General features: G+C 36.9%; 2 protein-coding genes across 30 annotated transcripts in view; both read left to right on the top strand.

Annotated features, from left to right (window-relative positions):
• The window catches only part of ttc29 (tetratricopeptide repeat domain 29), a 55,167-nt gene that overhangs the window by 23,245 nt on the left and 17,770 nt on the right, over positions 1-14,152 (top strand). For 7 of the 29 annotated variants that reach the window (XR_007884849.1, XR_007884850.1, XR_007884847.1 and 4 more), the window contains exon 16: positions 580-933. The exons of 1 other annotated variant lie outside the window; for it this stretch is intronic. The gene's annotated coding sequence lies outside the window, so the exon portion shown is untranslated. Of the gene's footprint in view, positions 1-28; positions 50-579; positions 934-1,107; positions 1,390-1,499; positions 1,584-1,870; positions 2,699-7,223; positions 7,358-7,520; positions 7,602-14,152 lie in introns of those variants that run through there. 21 more of the 29 variants (XR_007884845.1, XR_007884831.1, XR_007884843.1 and 18 more) reach the window with 13 other exon arrangements.
• The window catches only part of LOC127363438 (butyrophilin subfamily 1 member A1-like), a 38,734-nt gene continuing 29,488 nt past the window's right edge, over positions 4,907-14,152 (top strand). Inside the window, exons 1-3 of the mRNA XM_051399859.1 lie at positions 4,907-4,976; positions 5,933-6,029; positions 6,500-6,841. Of these exons, the coding sequence (XP_051255819.1) occupies positions 5,942-6,029; positions 6,500-6,841 (430 nt within the window). The 5' untranslated portion in view covers positions 4,907-4,976; positions 5,933-5,941. The remainder of the gene's footprint in view (positions 4,977-5,932; positions 6,030-6,499; positions 6,842-14,152) is intronic.

Here is a 14,152-nt window from a genome sequence, read left to right as displayed (position 1 = left end):
GACAATTGTTTTATTTGTGTTTTTTTAGAACAACCAGACTAAAGGATGTTTTATTATTATTAATAATAAAACATTATTTATTTTCAGGAGTCTACAATGCTGTGCAGTGATGGACTTCAAGACCTGCAGTGTTTTAATGTGTCTAATAAAGTCTTTTGAAGGTATTTCCACACAAAACACTCCAATAACACATTGATGTGTTTGTGACCAAAAAATCACTGACATCGTAATCATTCACATCAAAACTAATTTATTCATTACTGTCAATGAAAGAAATTCACTATGCAATTATACAGTCATACATAAGCTTAATGGTAATGCTAACATGCTAACATGATGACAATTATAATTTTGATAATTATTTGTAGCAGGTAGAATTTGACCTTGTCAACCATCATAGTTTAGCATGTTAGCATGTTTTTTTCTTCAGATACAGACTCTGAGGCTCCAGCGGTCGATTGTCTTTGTTTTTGATGCAGTTTTATTAAATGTTTTCTTACTTTTAGAAAGTAAAAATGAATCCATTCAGTCTGATGACATGTATTATAACTATACTACTGTTTCTTGTTTGTTCTTTAGTTTGCGTTGCAGAGCAGTCAGAGTTGATTTGTTCACATCAACCAATCGTAGCCCTGGCTGGTGATGATGTCATTCTACCATGTTACCTTGATCCTCCAATCAGTGCCAGTTCTGAGACAGTGGTGTGGACCAGACCTGGTTTAGACCCAAAGTACATCCATGTTCACCATAATGGACGACTGGTGTACGAAACTCAAAATCCATCTTATTTCCTCCGAACGAGACTGTTTGTGGATGAACTGCAGAATGGAAACGTCTCCATGAAAATCTTCAAAGTGAAAATCTCTGATGCAGGAAAATACTTTTGCTTCCTTCGATCAATGTTGAAGAAAGCTTCCATCCAACTCACTGTTGGTAAGTCAGACTTTCTGAAGATGATGAATTACACATTTCTGCTGACTGCAAAGATCAGTAATGTAACTTTATATTAGAAGTAAGCAGCCATGATAAGACACAAAGAAAACAGTGCTGTAAGTTATTTGTTGGATCTGAATCCACTGTTTGAAATTCCTCCTCTCTTCTCATCAGGTGTCGTCTCCACTCCCATCATAGAGATTGTCTCCAATAACAACAGCAGTAAGGTTTTACAGTGTGAGTCTAAAGGCTGGTATCCAGAGCCTGAGGTGGTCTGGCTGGACGGTGAGGGAAACCTCCTCTCTGCTGGACCTACAGAGACAGTCAGAGGTCCTGATGACCTCTATACTGTCAGCAGCAGAGTGACTGTGGAGAAGAGACACAGCAACAACTTCACCTGTAGAGTCCAACAGAAGGACATCAACCAGACCAGAGAGACACACATCTATGTTCCAGGTTATAAAGAGCTCTAAATATATTAAACATATTGTCACTGTTGAGCTCTAGTTTGATTCAATAATGTCATTCTGTTCTCTCTTCTATCTTTTCATCTGATTCATTCACAGTTCAGTCTTCTGATTGGATTCTGATCATCACCATTATTCCTGTTTGCATTATTGTGCTGTTCATCATTATCATCCTGACAATATGTAAGTCGCATATTTATTTTCCTTTTTATTCCAAGTTACTGTCAGAGCTCTTTATTGACATACATACAGGCATAACAACAGTAACTAAGCAAACAGTCTGAAATGATCTTCACTGCAGGAAATTTGGGGAAAATGGAGGAAATAAAAGAAAATGTGTTGCTTTCAAAAGCTTTCTCTCAAATGTTCTGTTTATGAAAGTCACTGTGATGTTAAAATATTCCAGTTCAAACAACCAAAACACATGAACAAAACCACTTCAACACTTTCCTGATTCTGTTGGCTCACAGGCATAAAGAGGATCCAGAAGAATTAAATGTAACACTGAAGACATTTTAAAACACAGAGAGACGCAGCGTTGAACGATGTGGACTAAAAACCTCCTGTAGTGACCGAGAACGAGGAGGAAATCATTGTGACACTGGAGGATATTCTCCATCTTTTCCTGCTCTACCATCACACTGACAGAGAATGATGATGTTGTTTGTCTTCCTAGTTTACAATCTATCCATTGTGACTTTGTTTTCAGTCTATGTGAGCAGGTGTTGTCTTTGAGCCAGTGAAAAGGCTGCAGACACACAGTGAAGAAGGGAGATCTTAATGATGTTGGTGTCCAGTCTAAGATATGAGCTGTGACTGAAGATTCCTGCTTTCATTTCATGGATTGTATCAAAGTTCCCACTTTAGCACTTTAAAAGAATCTGAACTGTTTTAAAATGTCAACAGGTTGTGTACAAAAGGCTGTGACTGTGTTTAATATTCATTATTATCATCATCATCCATTCTCATCTGTTTAAACACAGAACTGTTCACTTTATATTAATTTAACCTTTTATTGTTTTTATTGTTTTACTCAAGCTGTATGAGTTTATTTTAGTAGATTATTTGTATTTGTGCTGGTTGAGATTTGTCCTGTAAGGATCTGTGGATGTGACAGGATGCTCCTTTAGTTTCTGGTTTTAGTGACAATGAAAATACTGATCTTGGCATTAACCTCTGTTCACATTTTAGTATTTATTTCTGCACTTTTCTGTATTTATAATTCATTAACTGCTGTCTGTAAGTCAAATTAAAGTGTTACTGTACTCAGCACAACTATTAAAACCTATCTATCAATAGATCATACTCTCATTTATTATGTCATTGTGGTCATTTTCAACACTGTAATTCAGACACTATTAGACCTTGCAGCTGGAACCTTTAAAGTAATTTAACAATGTAATAAAACACAGGGTGACTCCTTATTGAACAGAAACCTTTACACTCACTTTAAGCTCTCTGATATTAGAAAGAAAGGTTAGTGCGCCCCCTGCTGATAAATAAAGGTTCATTATTAGTGTCACTGCATCTTCCTCTTCATGCTCCTATAATGTGTGCTGCTCTCACGTCTCCAGGTTCAGAAACTATGAGGACTTTGTATTAGAAGTAAGCAGCCATGATACAACAGAAAGAAGACAAAGTAAAACAATTCATGAACACTTAACAATGTAAAGTCAGATTAAAATCAACACTGACTGGAAAAAAACCTGAAAGGTGTCCTGTGGAGTTTTCTTCTACACAGACAACAGTTCAATCGTCTTCCTGCCTTTGCAGGTCCATTGCTGCGTTTGCTGCCACCTGTAGATCACAAGGTAACACAAACAGAGAGCCACTGATGAAGACATTGTTTCACAGCACTTACAGAGGTCAGAAACACCACAGGCTGTCTTTAAAGCAACTCTAAGGTTGGTATTTGTTGTGATTCAGCCCTCAGTTACCACTGTGGTAAATATGGACAGCTGAACATGTGCTGATATCTTGTCGTCTGTTTTGGTTCGGCATCATTCAGCACAATCTTTGTTCCCATGTGTATGTGTTTGTCAGTGAACTGGTGACTCTTACTGGTTGTTCTGGGTGCTGTTACAGAGGAGGCTGGGATCAGTGTAACAAATACTGCAGTGCAGGAACACTGACCATCACTAATATGAGGACTGAGAAGAAAAGAAGGAGGCTCAAAAGCTTCAATTCTTCAATAAATAACATCATATCAAATAAATGCTGCTGCTCTGCTTATGAACCCTTCACACACATATTCAGGCACCTTTGACCTTTCTCATCATTTTGTGCCAAAGAAAATAGATTTGTAAAAACAGAAATAGTATTTTTATTTTAATTCTATATGAAGGGGTGTCATAGACTGATATTCAACTCAAAATACCTTAGTTGTCCCTCAAGGGGCAATTCAAGGCCAGCGAGTGTGCAAACAGAAGTACACATAGACAGTTTAATCAAATCTTGCGGGTTAGATTATATAGATTATATTAGATTGTATTTTAACATCATGTCCCGAGCAGGAGGGAGGGGGGTGGAGGCCAAAAGAAGTGCAGGATTAAAAGGCAACAGTAACTGGAGATGTGGCTTTAACCATAATCCCATCACTAACAGCTAAACTGAGATTAATTCAGTGTTTGGTGTTACTTCGAACTTGTGTGATAGCAGGAGAGAAAACTATAATGTTTCCTCTCTTCTTGTTTTGTAACTGAGCCTTGGTTTCATTTGTGTTGTTTATTCATCACTCAGCACATTCTGGATGCTGTCTGACCGCACAGAGGACTCTTTAACATCGTCCCCTCCTCCATTCAGCTGAACCTGGTCTCACAGAACAAGTTCCACTAACTCAGACTCTCTTTCATTGACAATGCTGAATAATCTGTTTTATAAAGTTGTACCATGAATCCAGTTGAACTCAGTGTGGCTCTCTTTGGGGTACCTGTCTTCACATTGGTGATCCTGGATAAGTGGTCTCATAAAGCTGGTTGTTAACTGGTTCAGTGAACTCTGAGTTTATCAATGCAGCTACAAGAGTCATGAGAAAGAATCTTTTTAAATATGTTCAGTATTTCTAACATGCTCAGTAGTATAAAGGGAGTAGTTTTTATTTTATGTCTTCTCTGAAAAATAAGGAAGGTTTTTCAGTTTTGTTTCTCTCACTTTGATGAGTTTCTGATCAACCTTTTTCTCGAAGGTGTTACTCAACAAATATTTTATCTCCCAGACTGATTTTTATGAATTCCTTTTGAATCTAGTCACTGACTTTATTTCCTGCTATATAAACTTATTTGTTCCTGCAGTGAGAAGTTGTAATGTCTGTAAACACAGTATGAACAGGACTAAACTTTATATGAAAACTACTCTAACAACCTGATTATTAGTCATTCATTCAGTGTTCAGTTACATCCACTGGTTGAAAATACTGACTGCCCTGCTGAACAACTCTTTAGAGATAATAACAGAGAGGAACTCAAAACCTCAAATGTTGAGAAACTGTGAAATTTCATAAAGTCATTGTACATCCTCATTTCCTGTCAGATTAAGAACAGAACAACATCACAGTGGAGAGTTTGCATCCATCACGCTGTAAGTCAGAGTTTCTTTTTAAAGTAAAACTTGAATGTAAAATGTTGGATTTGTCATCATTTCATTCTTTGACTGTTATAACAATGTGCAGATTATTTTATGGACAAACTCTCTGTGTTGTTTATTGTGATATCATTATAGTCTATATAAAGTGGACTCACACTGTTACGTAGACACTGAGTCTGTATCTTTATATTGTTATCATTTATTTTACAAACCTTTTATTGAAAGCTTTGAACTCTGAAAGACGATGAAGTGAAAGATTAAATATGTTTTTATCCTCCAACAGTGGAGGAGGAAGAACTCTAACAGTCAGTAAATGAAGCACTGCCACAAAATACATAGTCCTTAATCAGTATTTTACTCATTTAATCAATAATCTACTTTCAGGATGAAGTACTATTAACAGTTAAAGGATAAATGTTACAGTTCTTTTCAATAATTAACAGTTAATTTCCTGTGAAATGATTGAGGAGTTAACATGTGAGGGCAGTTTGATGCTTTAAAGGATGCATTTAGATACACAGTCCATCTTAATACAAACATACATTGAAAGAGTTATTGATCACTTTTTCCTGAATCACATTGGACAAATCTTTTTATCAGAAAATTCAAACAGTGATATTCTTAAAACAGACAGAATGTCTTCAAATGTACAAACAGACTGTACAGGAGGAGAAGAACAGAAAAACTTCATAACACATAACTTTATTATTATTTCACATGAGCATGAGAGTGGTGCACTCTGGTTTGTGGTTCAGTCAGTTACAGCTGATGAGGAACAGAAACAACAGATCACACTGATGCAATGAGACAGGAAGAAGAGAGACAGTGAAAGAAAAACTAAAATCAGCTCTACAGTTTCTACCCTGTTCAACCCCATTTTCCAGTAAAGACTTTTATTTATTTTATTTTAAACAAGCAGACTAAAGGTTTGTGTCTTTCTTTATATTCAGGAGTCTACAATGCTGTATCCAAAGACAGAGCTCTGTGATGGACTGTCCTTCAGGACCTGCAGGGTTTTCATCATTCTTCTAACACAGTGTTTAACAGGTAATTTACAGTAAGACAAACGTCTTCATATAATCAGATTGTGTCAGCTGCTGTTTATATTCTCACTGCTGATGATGAGTTGTTCCTGTACTCCTGATACACAATACCTTAAAAATAATAATGATAAATATTACACAGATCCTGATTGATTTTAACGTCACTTTTAATGTCAGCCATTTTGTCCTTCACGCACACACACACTAAAACAAATTTTTTATCATGTTTTTTATCCCAAAAAAAGCCCAATAGAATAACTGTATCTTAACAGGAAGCTCAGGATGAGCCGTGGTTCTTTAAAAATAAAAGTCCTGGTAAGTACATGTACGAATGTACTAAGTTTTTCAAAATAAATCCGGAACTCAGGATGACGCTAATGTCGGACAGTTTTCTTGAAATGTTCTAATGTTTTTAAGTATTTCTGAATTATGAATATTTAACAGGAAGTGTAAATATGATGTTTGTCTCTGCAGCACAGTCTGATGTGATTGGCTCAGACAAACCAGTTACAGTAACAGTCGGTGATAACGCCATCCTGCCATGTCACCTGGAGCCTCCATCCAATGTGAGGAGTCTAACAGTGGAGTGGAAACGTGATGGAACATTTGTGCATGTCAGTCGACATGGGAAGGACTATCTAGATGATCAGGACAAGAACTTCAGAGGTAGAACATCTGTCTTCCATGAAGAAATGATCTTTGGAAACATTTCACTAAAACTGACCAACGTAACTGAACTGGATGCTGGAAGTTACACCTGCTTTGTTCCCGGACTGCAAAGTCAGGTCAAGAGAGGCTTCATTAACCTCACTGTTGGTGAGTACTGCTAACATATTACACATTCAAATAAAATAAAATGTTATTTGTCACGTTTTAAAGGGTTTTTAGCTGCTAATGTGGGGCCATATGTATGTGTTATGTATCAGCTGACATAAAAACAGCTTAAACAATTCCCTCAAATTAAATTAATAACAAAATCAATGTCATATTGTGCTTGGGAAACAGGAAACAGAGAAAAGGAAAATTATTGTTTGTAAGATTTAATGTAACAGAATTGTTACTCCGTATGTATAATTTCACTTCATCTTTTCTTGTATCTTCAGGTGTCGTCTCCTCTCCTGTTATCAGTGTAATGAACAGAACCAGCAGCAGTGTGGTTCTACAGTGTGAGTCTAAAGGCTGGTATCCAGAGCCTGAGGTGGTCTGGCTGGACGGTGAGGGAAACCTCCTCTCTGCTGGACCTACAGAGACAGTCAGAGGTCCTGATGACCTCTATACTGTCAGCAGCAGAGTGACTGTGGAGAAGAGACACAGCAACAACTTCACCTGTAGAGTCCAACAGAAGGACATCAACCAGACCAGAGAGACACACATCTATGTTCCAGGTTATAAAGAGCTCTAAATATATTAAACATATTGTCACTGTTGAGCACTAGTTTGATTCAATAATGTCATTCTGTTCTCTTTTCTATCTTTTCATATGATTCATTCACAGTTCAGTCGTCTCCTGATCGGATTCGGATCATCATCAGACTTATTTTTATTATTGCTCTGCTCATTATCACCCTGATAATATGTAAGTCACATATTTATTTTCCTTTTTTATTCCAAGTTACTGTCAGAGCTCTTTATTGACGTACATACAGGCATAACAACAGTAACTAAGCAAACAGTCTGAAATGATCGAGGAAAACAATTTGAGGAAATAAAATGTGTTTCTTTCAAAGGTTTTCTCTCATTTGGAAATGTTCTGTTTATGAAAGTCACTGTGATGTCTCTCTGTCTTTCTGTCTTTGTCTCTCTCCCTCTGTAAACTCTTGCTCATGGTGGTACTGTTGGGTCTCTGTAAATAATGCTATAAGGAGTTCAGTCTAGACCTGCTCTATTTGAAAAGTGTCCTGAGATAACTTCTGTTATGAATTGGCACTATATACATTGAATTGAATTAAATGTTAAAAATATTCCAGTTCAATTATCATATTTTTGTTCTGATTGTGTCGTTTTCTCACTTTAACACTCATTCATTGATTAGACAAAAACACATGAACACAACAACTTCAACACTTTCCTGTTTCTGTTGGCTCACAGGCACAAAGACGATCCTGAGGAATGGAATTAAACTGGAATGAGATGTAACACATGGTGTGAAACAGGAACTGTTAATGGTCGAAGGAAAGCCAAAGGTCCAGAAGCATAATGTAAATATGAATGCAGTGCAGCTCCAGCTCTTAGTGGAGGGAAATCAGCAACAGGAGGACCAGAGAGAGCAACTGGACAGAGTTCAGAGGTCGCAGTCAGAGGAAACATCAGGAGCAGGAAATAACACTGAAGACACTTTAAAACACAGAGAGACGCAGCGGACTAAAAACCTCCTGTAGTGACCGAGAACAAGGAGGAAATCATTGTGACACTGGAGGATATTCTCCATCTTTTCCTGCTCTACCAGCAGCGTAACTTCTGTATATGCACGTGACGGAGCTGCACAGGGGCCTGCAGCAGTTCAGAGCCCATAACAAACCACTGGTATCTGCACTGCTGCTTCAATCTTGATTGACAGTAGCTGAACCAACATCATGTGCAGCGATGAATTTCTCCTTATTTATAGAAGTCAGTGAGCTAAGCCCCTAATGTTAACTGTTAAGTGTAAGCTTTATAACCTTTTATTGTTTGTTTTATTTTACTCAAGCTGTCAGTGTATGAGTTTGTGCTTTACCACCTGTAGACAACATGTTCATTTTTATATTATTCTAATTGTCGGACATCATGAAACGTTAAGTAAAGCTTCTTGTTGTGTGACAACCCACAGCACTTTAGGATTTATAATCCATGTTGGTTTAAAAGTTAAAGAGAAAATAATATTGAAATAGTTCTACCAAACAGTTCCCACTCAAGGTCCACTTACTGGTATTTTCTTGAGTTTTCAGCCACATCACACAGTCTTCATGGATGTATGAAGTGTGTTCAGATAATTTCAGCAACCTCAGACTGTAACAGAACAGTTTACCTGCAGCCTTCATTGTATTTTATGGAACAGGAAAGTTTGATCTTCCTCCTGGAGCAGAAGGTCTGTTTGAGCAGCAGATAGTAGCACACAACAATGAAAGATATTAGAAATAACAGACAACCCGAGCTGCAGAAATCCAAGAGGACTTCAGATGATGGTTGTTGTGTTTATGGCAGCCTCTCTCTCCTTTAGTTTGACTGACAGCTGAAGATGAACGCAGCAACAGTAACAAACAGAGAAACACTCAGTACAGGTAGAGTACAACAACTAAATCATTTGTCCTGTAAGGAGCTGTGGATGTGACAGGATGCTCCTTTAGTTTCTGATCTTGATACTAGAAAGAAAGGTTAGTGCGCCCCCTGCTGATAAATAAAGGTTTAATATTAGTGTCACTGCATCTTCCTCTTCATGCTCCTATAATGTGTGCTGCTCTCACGTCTCCAGGTTCACAAACAGTCTAAAGCAGAACATCTGTGTGGAGACGCTTCGAGAAAGCAATCACAGGTATCTCACTCTCTGTCTGTTATCAGTCATCAAGTTATCAAATTATACCCCAGGTTAATTAAAACAGTACCTCCAATTATACATATAAAAAACCTGACATTATATCGTTGTATGAAGGGGGGCAAGTCTTCAGCACATTACGTTGCTGTAGCATAAGGGCCCCAAATCTTCATGTAGCTATCTATCAGTTTATAACATAGGAAGTTTTAGCCATTTTGTCCAGACACTCCGTCACTGGTATATCCACTCTAGTTTTCCTACATCCAGTGATAAGTACTGTTCTGCACCATGAGATCTGCTGAGCATTTAGTCCACTTCCCTTTGGTATCACACCTTATAGACAGATCAGCAGTTCCTGTACCAGTACAGACATCATCAAGTGTAATCTGTTTATATGTACTGTAGGGCTCTCTTCATTTCACCTTTATTCATTGTAAAGACTTTAAAAAGTCAATTATTGGCTTAATATGTGCAAAATTAACCCAACAATAAAAAAAAATTTAATCTTGCTGTGGATGATTTCATAAACTAGTAAAATGTGTCAATATCTGTCCTCATAAATATACTAATTTTTATTCAATAGATACTGACGTACTCGCTCAACACTTAAAATGTTATAATAAACTCAGCCACACAATTTAGGATCGGAGGGTTCGAGTACAGTAAATTATTTTGTAGTGTGGTTTTAGTCTTGATTTCACTTCCACAATTATCCACTAGAGGTCACTATTTTACTCTCTAAAATCCTTGGTGTCTCAGCAATGCAGATTTATTTTTCAAGAATGCAATATGTGTCATTAATGTTTGATACATCTTCATCATTTATATTTGAAATAAAGCTAATAAAATATTTATGATAATAAAAACAAGACATTACCTCTAAAACACTAATATCAGCTTCTTAAGCACTTAATTGTGCAATATTAAATATATCATAACACATTTTATTTATCTGTTTTATTAGAATGTTTGATAATGAACTTCAGGGAACATCCTGTTGTCTCAGAATAGAAATGATTACAAATTTAATAGCTGAGATATCATCGCCATGGCTGTACCTTGCCTTTTCCTTGTGTCTCCCCCCCCTGTGTCTCCTGTCTGTGTTGTGTGTGTGGTTTTCCCTCCTGCCTTCCAGCTCTGCTCCACACACCTTTCTGCAATCCCCTTATCAACCCTCCCAGTCTGCCTACCTGCCTCCTATCATCTCATCTACCCAACAGTTTATCAATACCGCGCTCCGTTGATTGTTTCGTAGATTGTCTGGAGCGGGAGTTACACCACACCTTTCTGCATTCCTGCCATATTTAGGATACACCTCATCTATCTGCTTGCCAGTCAGCTATCTTTAGTCAACCATTTCCTTTTTTTGGAATAAGACCGACTCAGTTTGTTTATCTGTTCTGGGGGTTTTTCTCTCTGTCTTCTGCAGAAAACATCACTTCCTGTACAGGTTTCGATACTTGTGCAACTTTTGTAACACCTTTTGACCAGTTCAAGATCAGAGATGAAAAGTGTGTTGAATCTAGATACAATACACTGAACAACAGGGGCGATGTGACAATAAAAGCACAGTGGTAAATAATAAAACTGTGGTTTTTCCACAATGACATGTCAGAATTTCTGCTGTGAAAAAGGCCTTCAGATTTAAAGTGCTCCAGCTTATAAACACTGACATAAAGACACTTCCACTCATACCTCTAAGTTTATCCAACATCTACTACCCTGATACATGTTGAAATAATAAATACATAAGAGACATGTAAAGCTGTATTTCCTTCATTTCAAGTGGAACTTTGGCTTCATACTACAGTGACAGAACCTGACCTTCTCTAGTCTAATTTCAACTTTCAACAGGACACAAAAGCATTCCACAGTTATCTGACTTGTTAGTGAAATGTAATCAAACTAAACTTTGGTTTAATAACCTGTGACCCCCATCAAAGTTGTACTTCTTCATTGCATGCCAGGGTGAGAACAGCACAGCATGACTGAGTTTGCATTCTTCATCCTGCAGATAAGAGTTTCTTTTTAAAAGTGAAATATCGAAGGCATATTTTCACAATCTTAGACTGTTAGAACATATAACATATACTAATACTAGTATACTAATACTAATATAATGCAGGTTATTCTATTGACCTAAACAAATCTGTTGTTGTCTGTATAAAGTGGAATCATTTGGCATTACAAGTGTAATACTGAGCCTGTATGTTTATTCTTCTTATACAACCCTTTTATAGAAAGAAAAATGAAGTGGAACATTGTCTGTGTTTTGTAGTTCAGCCCTGGAGGAAATACATACACAAAATACATAATCCTTCATCAGTATTTTACTCATTTAATCAATAATCTACTTTCAGGATGAAGAACTATTCACAGTTAAAGGATAAATGTTACAGTTCTTTTCAATAATTAACAGTTAATTTCCTGTGAAATGATTGAGGAGTTAACATGTGAGGGCAGTTTGATGCTTTAAAGGATGCATTTAGATACACAGTCCATCTTAATGCAAACATACATTGAAAGAGTTATTGATCACTTTTTCCTGAAGTGATGCTCTATCACAACTTCAGTGGAAGTGGCTGTGGTTCAGGAGGTAGAGTGGATCGTCCACTGATCACAGGGTTGGCAGTTTGATTCCGAGTTTGGTAACAAGCCCTCCTGCCAACACAGCTTTTCCTCTACAATCAAAGTTTTTTTTAATCGCCGCTTACTAAATAATTGGGAGCATAAAAACAAGGTTTTGAGTTGATTAGGCTAGAATAAAATCAACCACTTTTTCCACATTATTTGACCTCCATGAGACCCTCCAACCTGACCTGTAAACTATCGGTCTCACAGTCACAGCTGACACCCCAGTGCTCCCACTACAATCCTCCCTCCTTTAAACCTGTTTGCTCCATCTGTCAGTAAGAATGAGAAGATCCATACAGAACAGAATGATTTATAAACAATAATATTGATTCAGTTTTAATATTTTATATAGAATATTAAGTGAATATTAACATTGTAGAAAATATAACACAATCACTTTAAGTCTCAGAATATCTGCATTCAAACTGGATCCCCCACATTTCAATAGAAACTCCTGTTTATACTATAGTTTGACTGAATACTGAGAGATCTGCATCCACATTGCCCAATATGTCAATGTAATCAATATTTAAATACAATATCTGATCAATAATCTCACAATGCAGAGTAACTTTACTGAGAGACTAGACAATAATCATCTTATTTTAAATGGATGTGTGTCTGTGAGGACTGCAGTCACGCCCATATGTTATCTGAACTGATTCCAGAGTTGGTACAGCTGTTTGAGTTCTCAGTTGTCAGAGTGGAGTGGAAGAACCGGCTCTGTGGATGAGTGTGATTACATTTTTTTAGATCTTAACAAATGTTTTTGTGCGTCACAAGAGCTCAGCCTCTCTGTGCTTTCAGTTTGTTTTTTCCCTGAATTCTCTACAATATGTTTCATAGACATCATACTCGGGGTAAGACAGGACTCTGACACAGACTGAGTTTGTGGTTTTTACTGCAGAGGGTCTTCATGAAGCTACAGTGAACTGTTTCTGTAGTCGGACAGCTGACAGAGTACTTTATTCATGTCAGAGAGAACAAACATCACAGTGGAGAGTTTGCATTCCTCATTCTACAGGTAAGAGTTCTTTAAAGAGTTTTTTAAAGTAAAACTTATAAATAAAACTTGATAATTTCATAATCTTTGACCATTATAACAATGTGCAGATTGTTTTATGGAGAAACGTTCTGTGTTGTTTATGTTGAGGGATAATTCCCAACGTGGTGTGTTTGCCTCCATGAAGTCCATTAATTCCTGATTATGGTGTAAGGGGTTCCCTTACTTAATAATGAAGGTAATTAATCACTGGTGATTAATAATACACTCGTAAATGGGACACCACCTCCGTCGTTTATCTACTGGAATAATCTGGAGGAAGTTATTCCACGAATCTGATCAAATCAATTTGGCTGATGATGAATGTCTTAAAGTGGTTGGTCTTCAGCTTTGATTACAAACTCATTCAGCTTCTTGTTTGAAAATAACTGGAGGATGAAACGCTGCCCTGGAGAATTCTCCATCGTCACTAAGTCCAAGAATTAGATTAAATTCACTTTCTGTGAATCAGGCGACAATACTTGACGATATATATATATATATATATATATATATATATATATATATATATATATATAAGACTACAAAAATATAAAAGAAGAAATTCGTTCGTGTCTTGAGCTTTCAAAATAAAAGTACTTCAGCACCGCAAGTTATTACTTGAGGAAAAATTCAACACGTGTCGCAAACGAAGTAAAGTACAGAAATTAAAAGTAAGAACGAGAGTAAAAAGCGAATGGATCTTAGAAAGAAGAAAAGAACGAAGTTTATAAGAGCAGAAGAGAGGGAATGACGTAACTGGAGAGGAGCTGACCGCGCGTCACTTCCTCTGTTTTGAACTCACGTAACTTTAATAACTCTTATCATATTTTAAAGTTTCAAGATCATAATTCACCGTTCACAGAACCCACCATGACTTAATACATAGTTCACATGTTTTAATATAAAATAAAAAGTAGAGCTGGTTAAAATCATTAAACAT

The sequence above is a fragment of the Dicentrarchus labrax genome, unplaced genomic scaffold (genome assembly GCF_905237075.1).
Source record: "Dicentrarchus labrax unplaced genomic scaffold, dlabrax2021, whole genome shotgun sequence".
Classification (NCBI taxonomy): domain Eukaryota; kingdom Metazoa; phylum Chordata; class Actinopteri; family Moronidae; genus Dicentrarchus; species Dicentrarchus labrax.
This window is presented reverse-complemented; position numbering and strand designations above follow the sequence as displayed.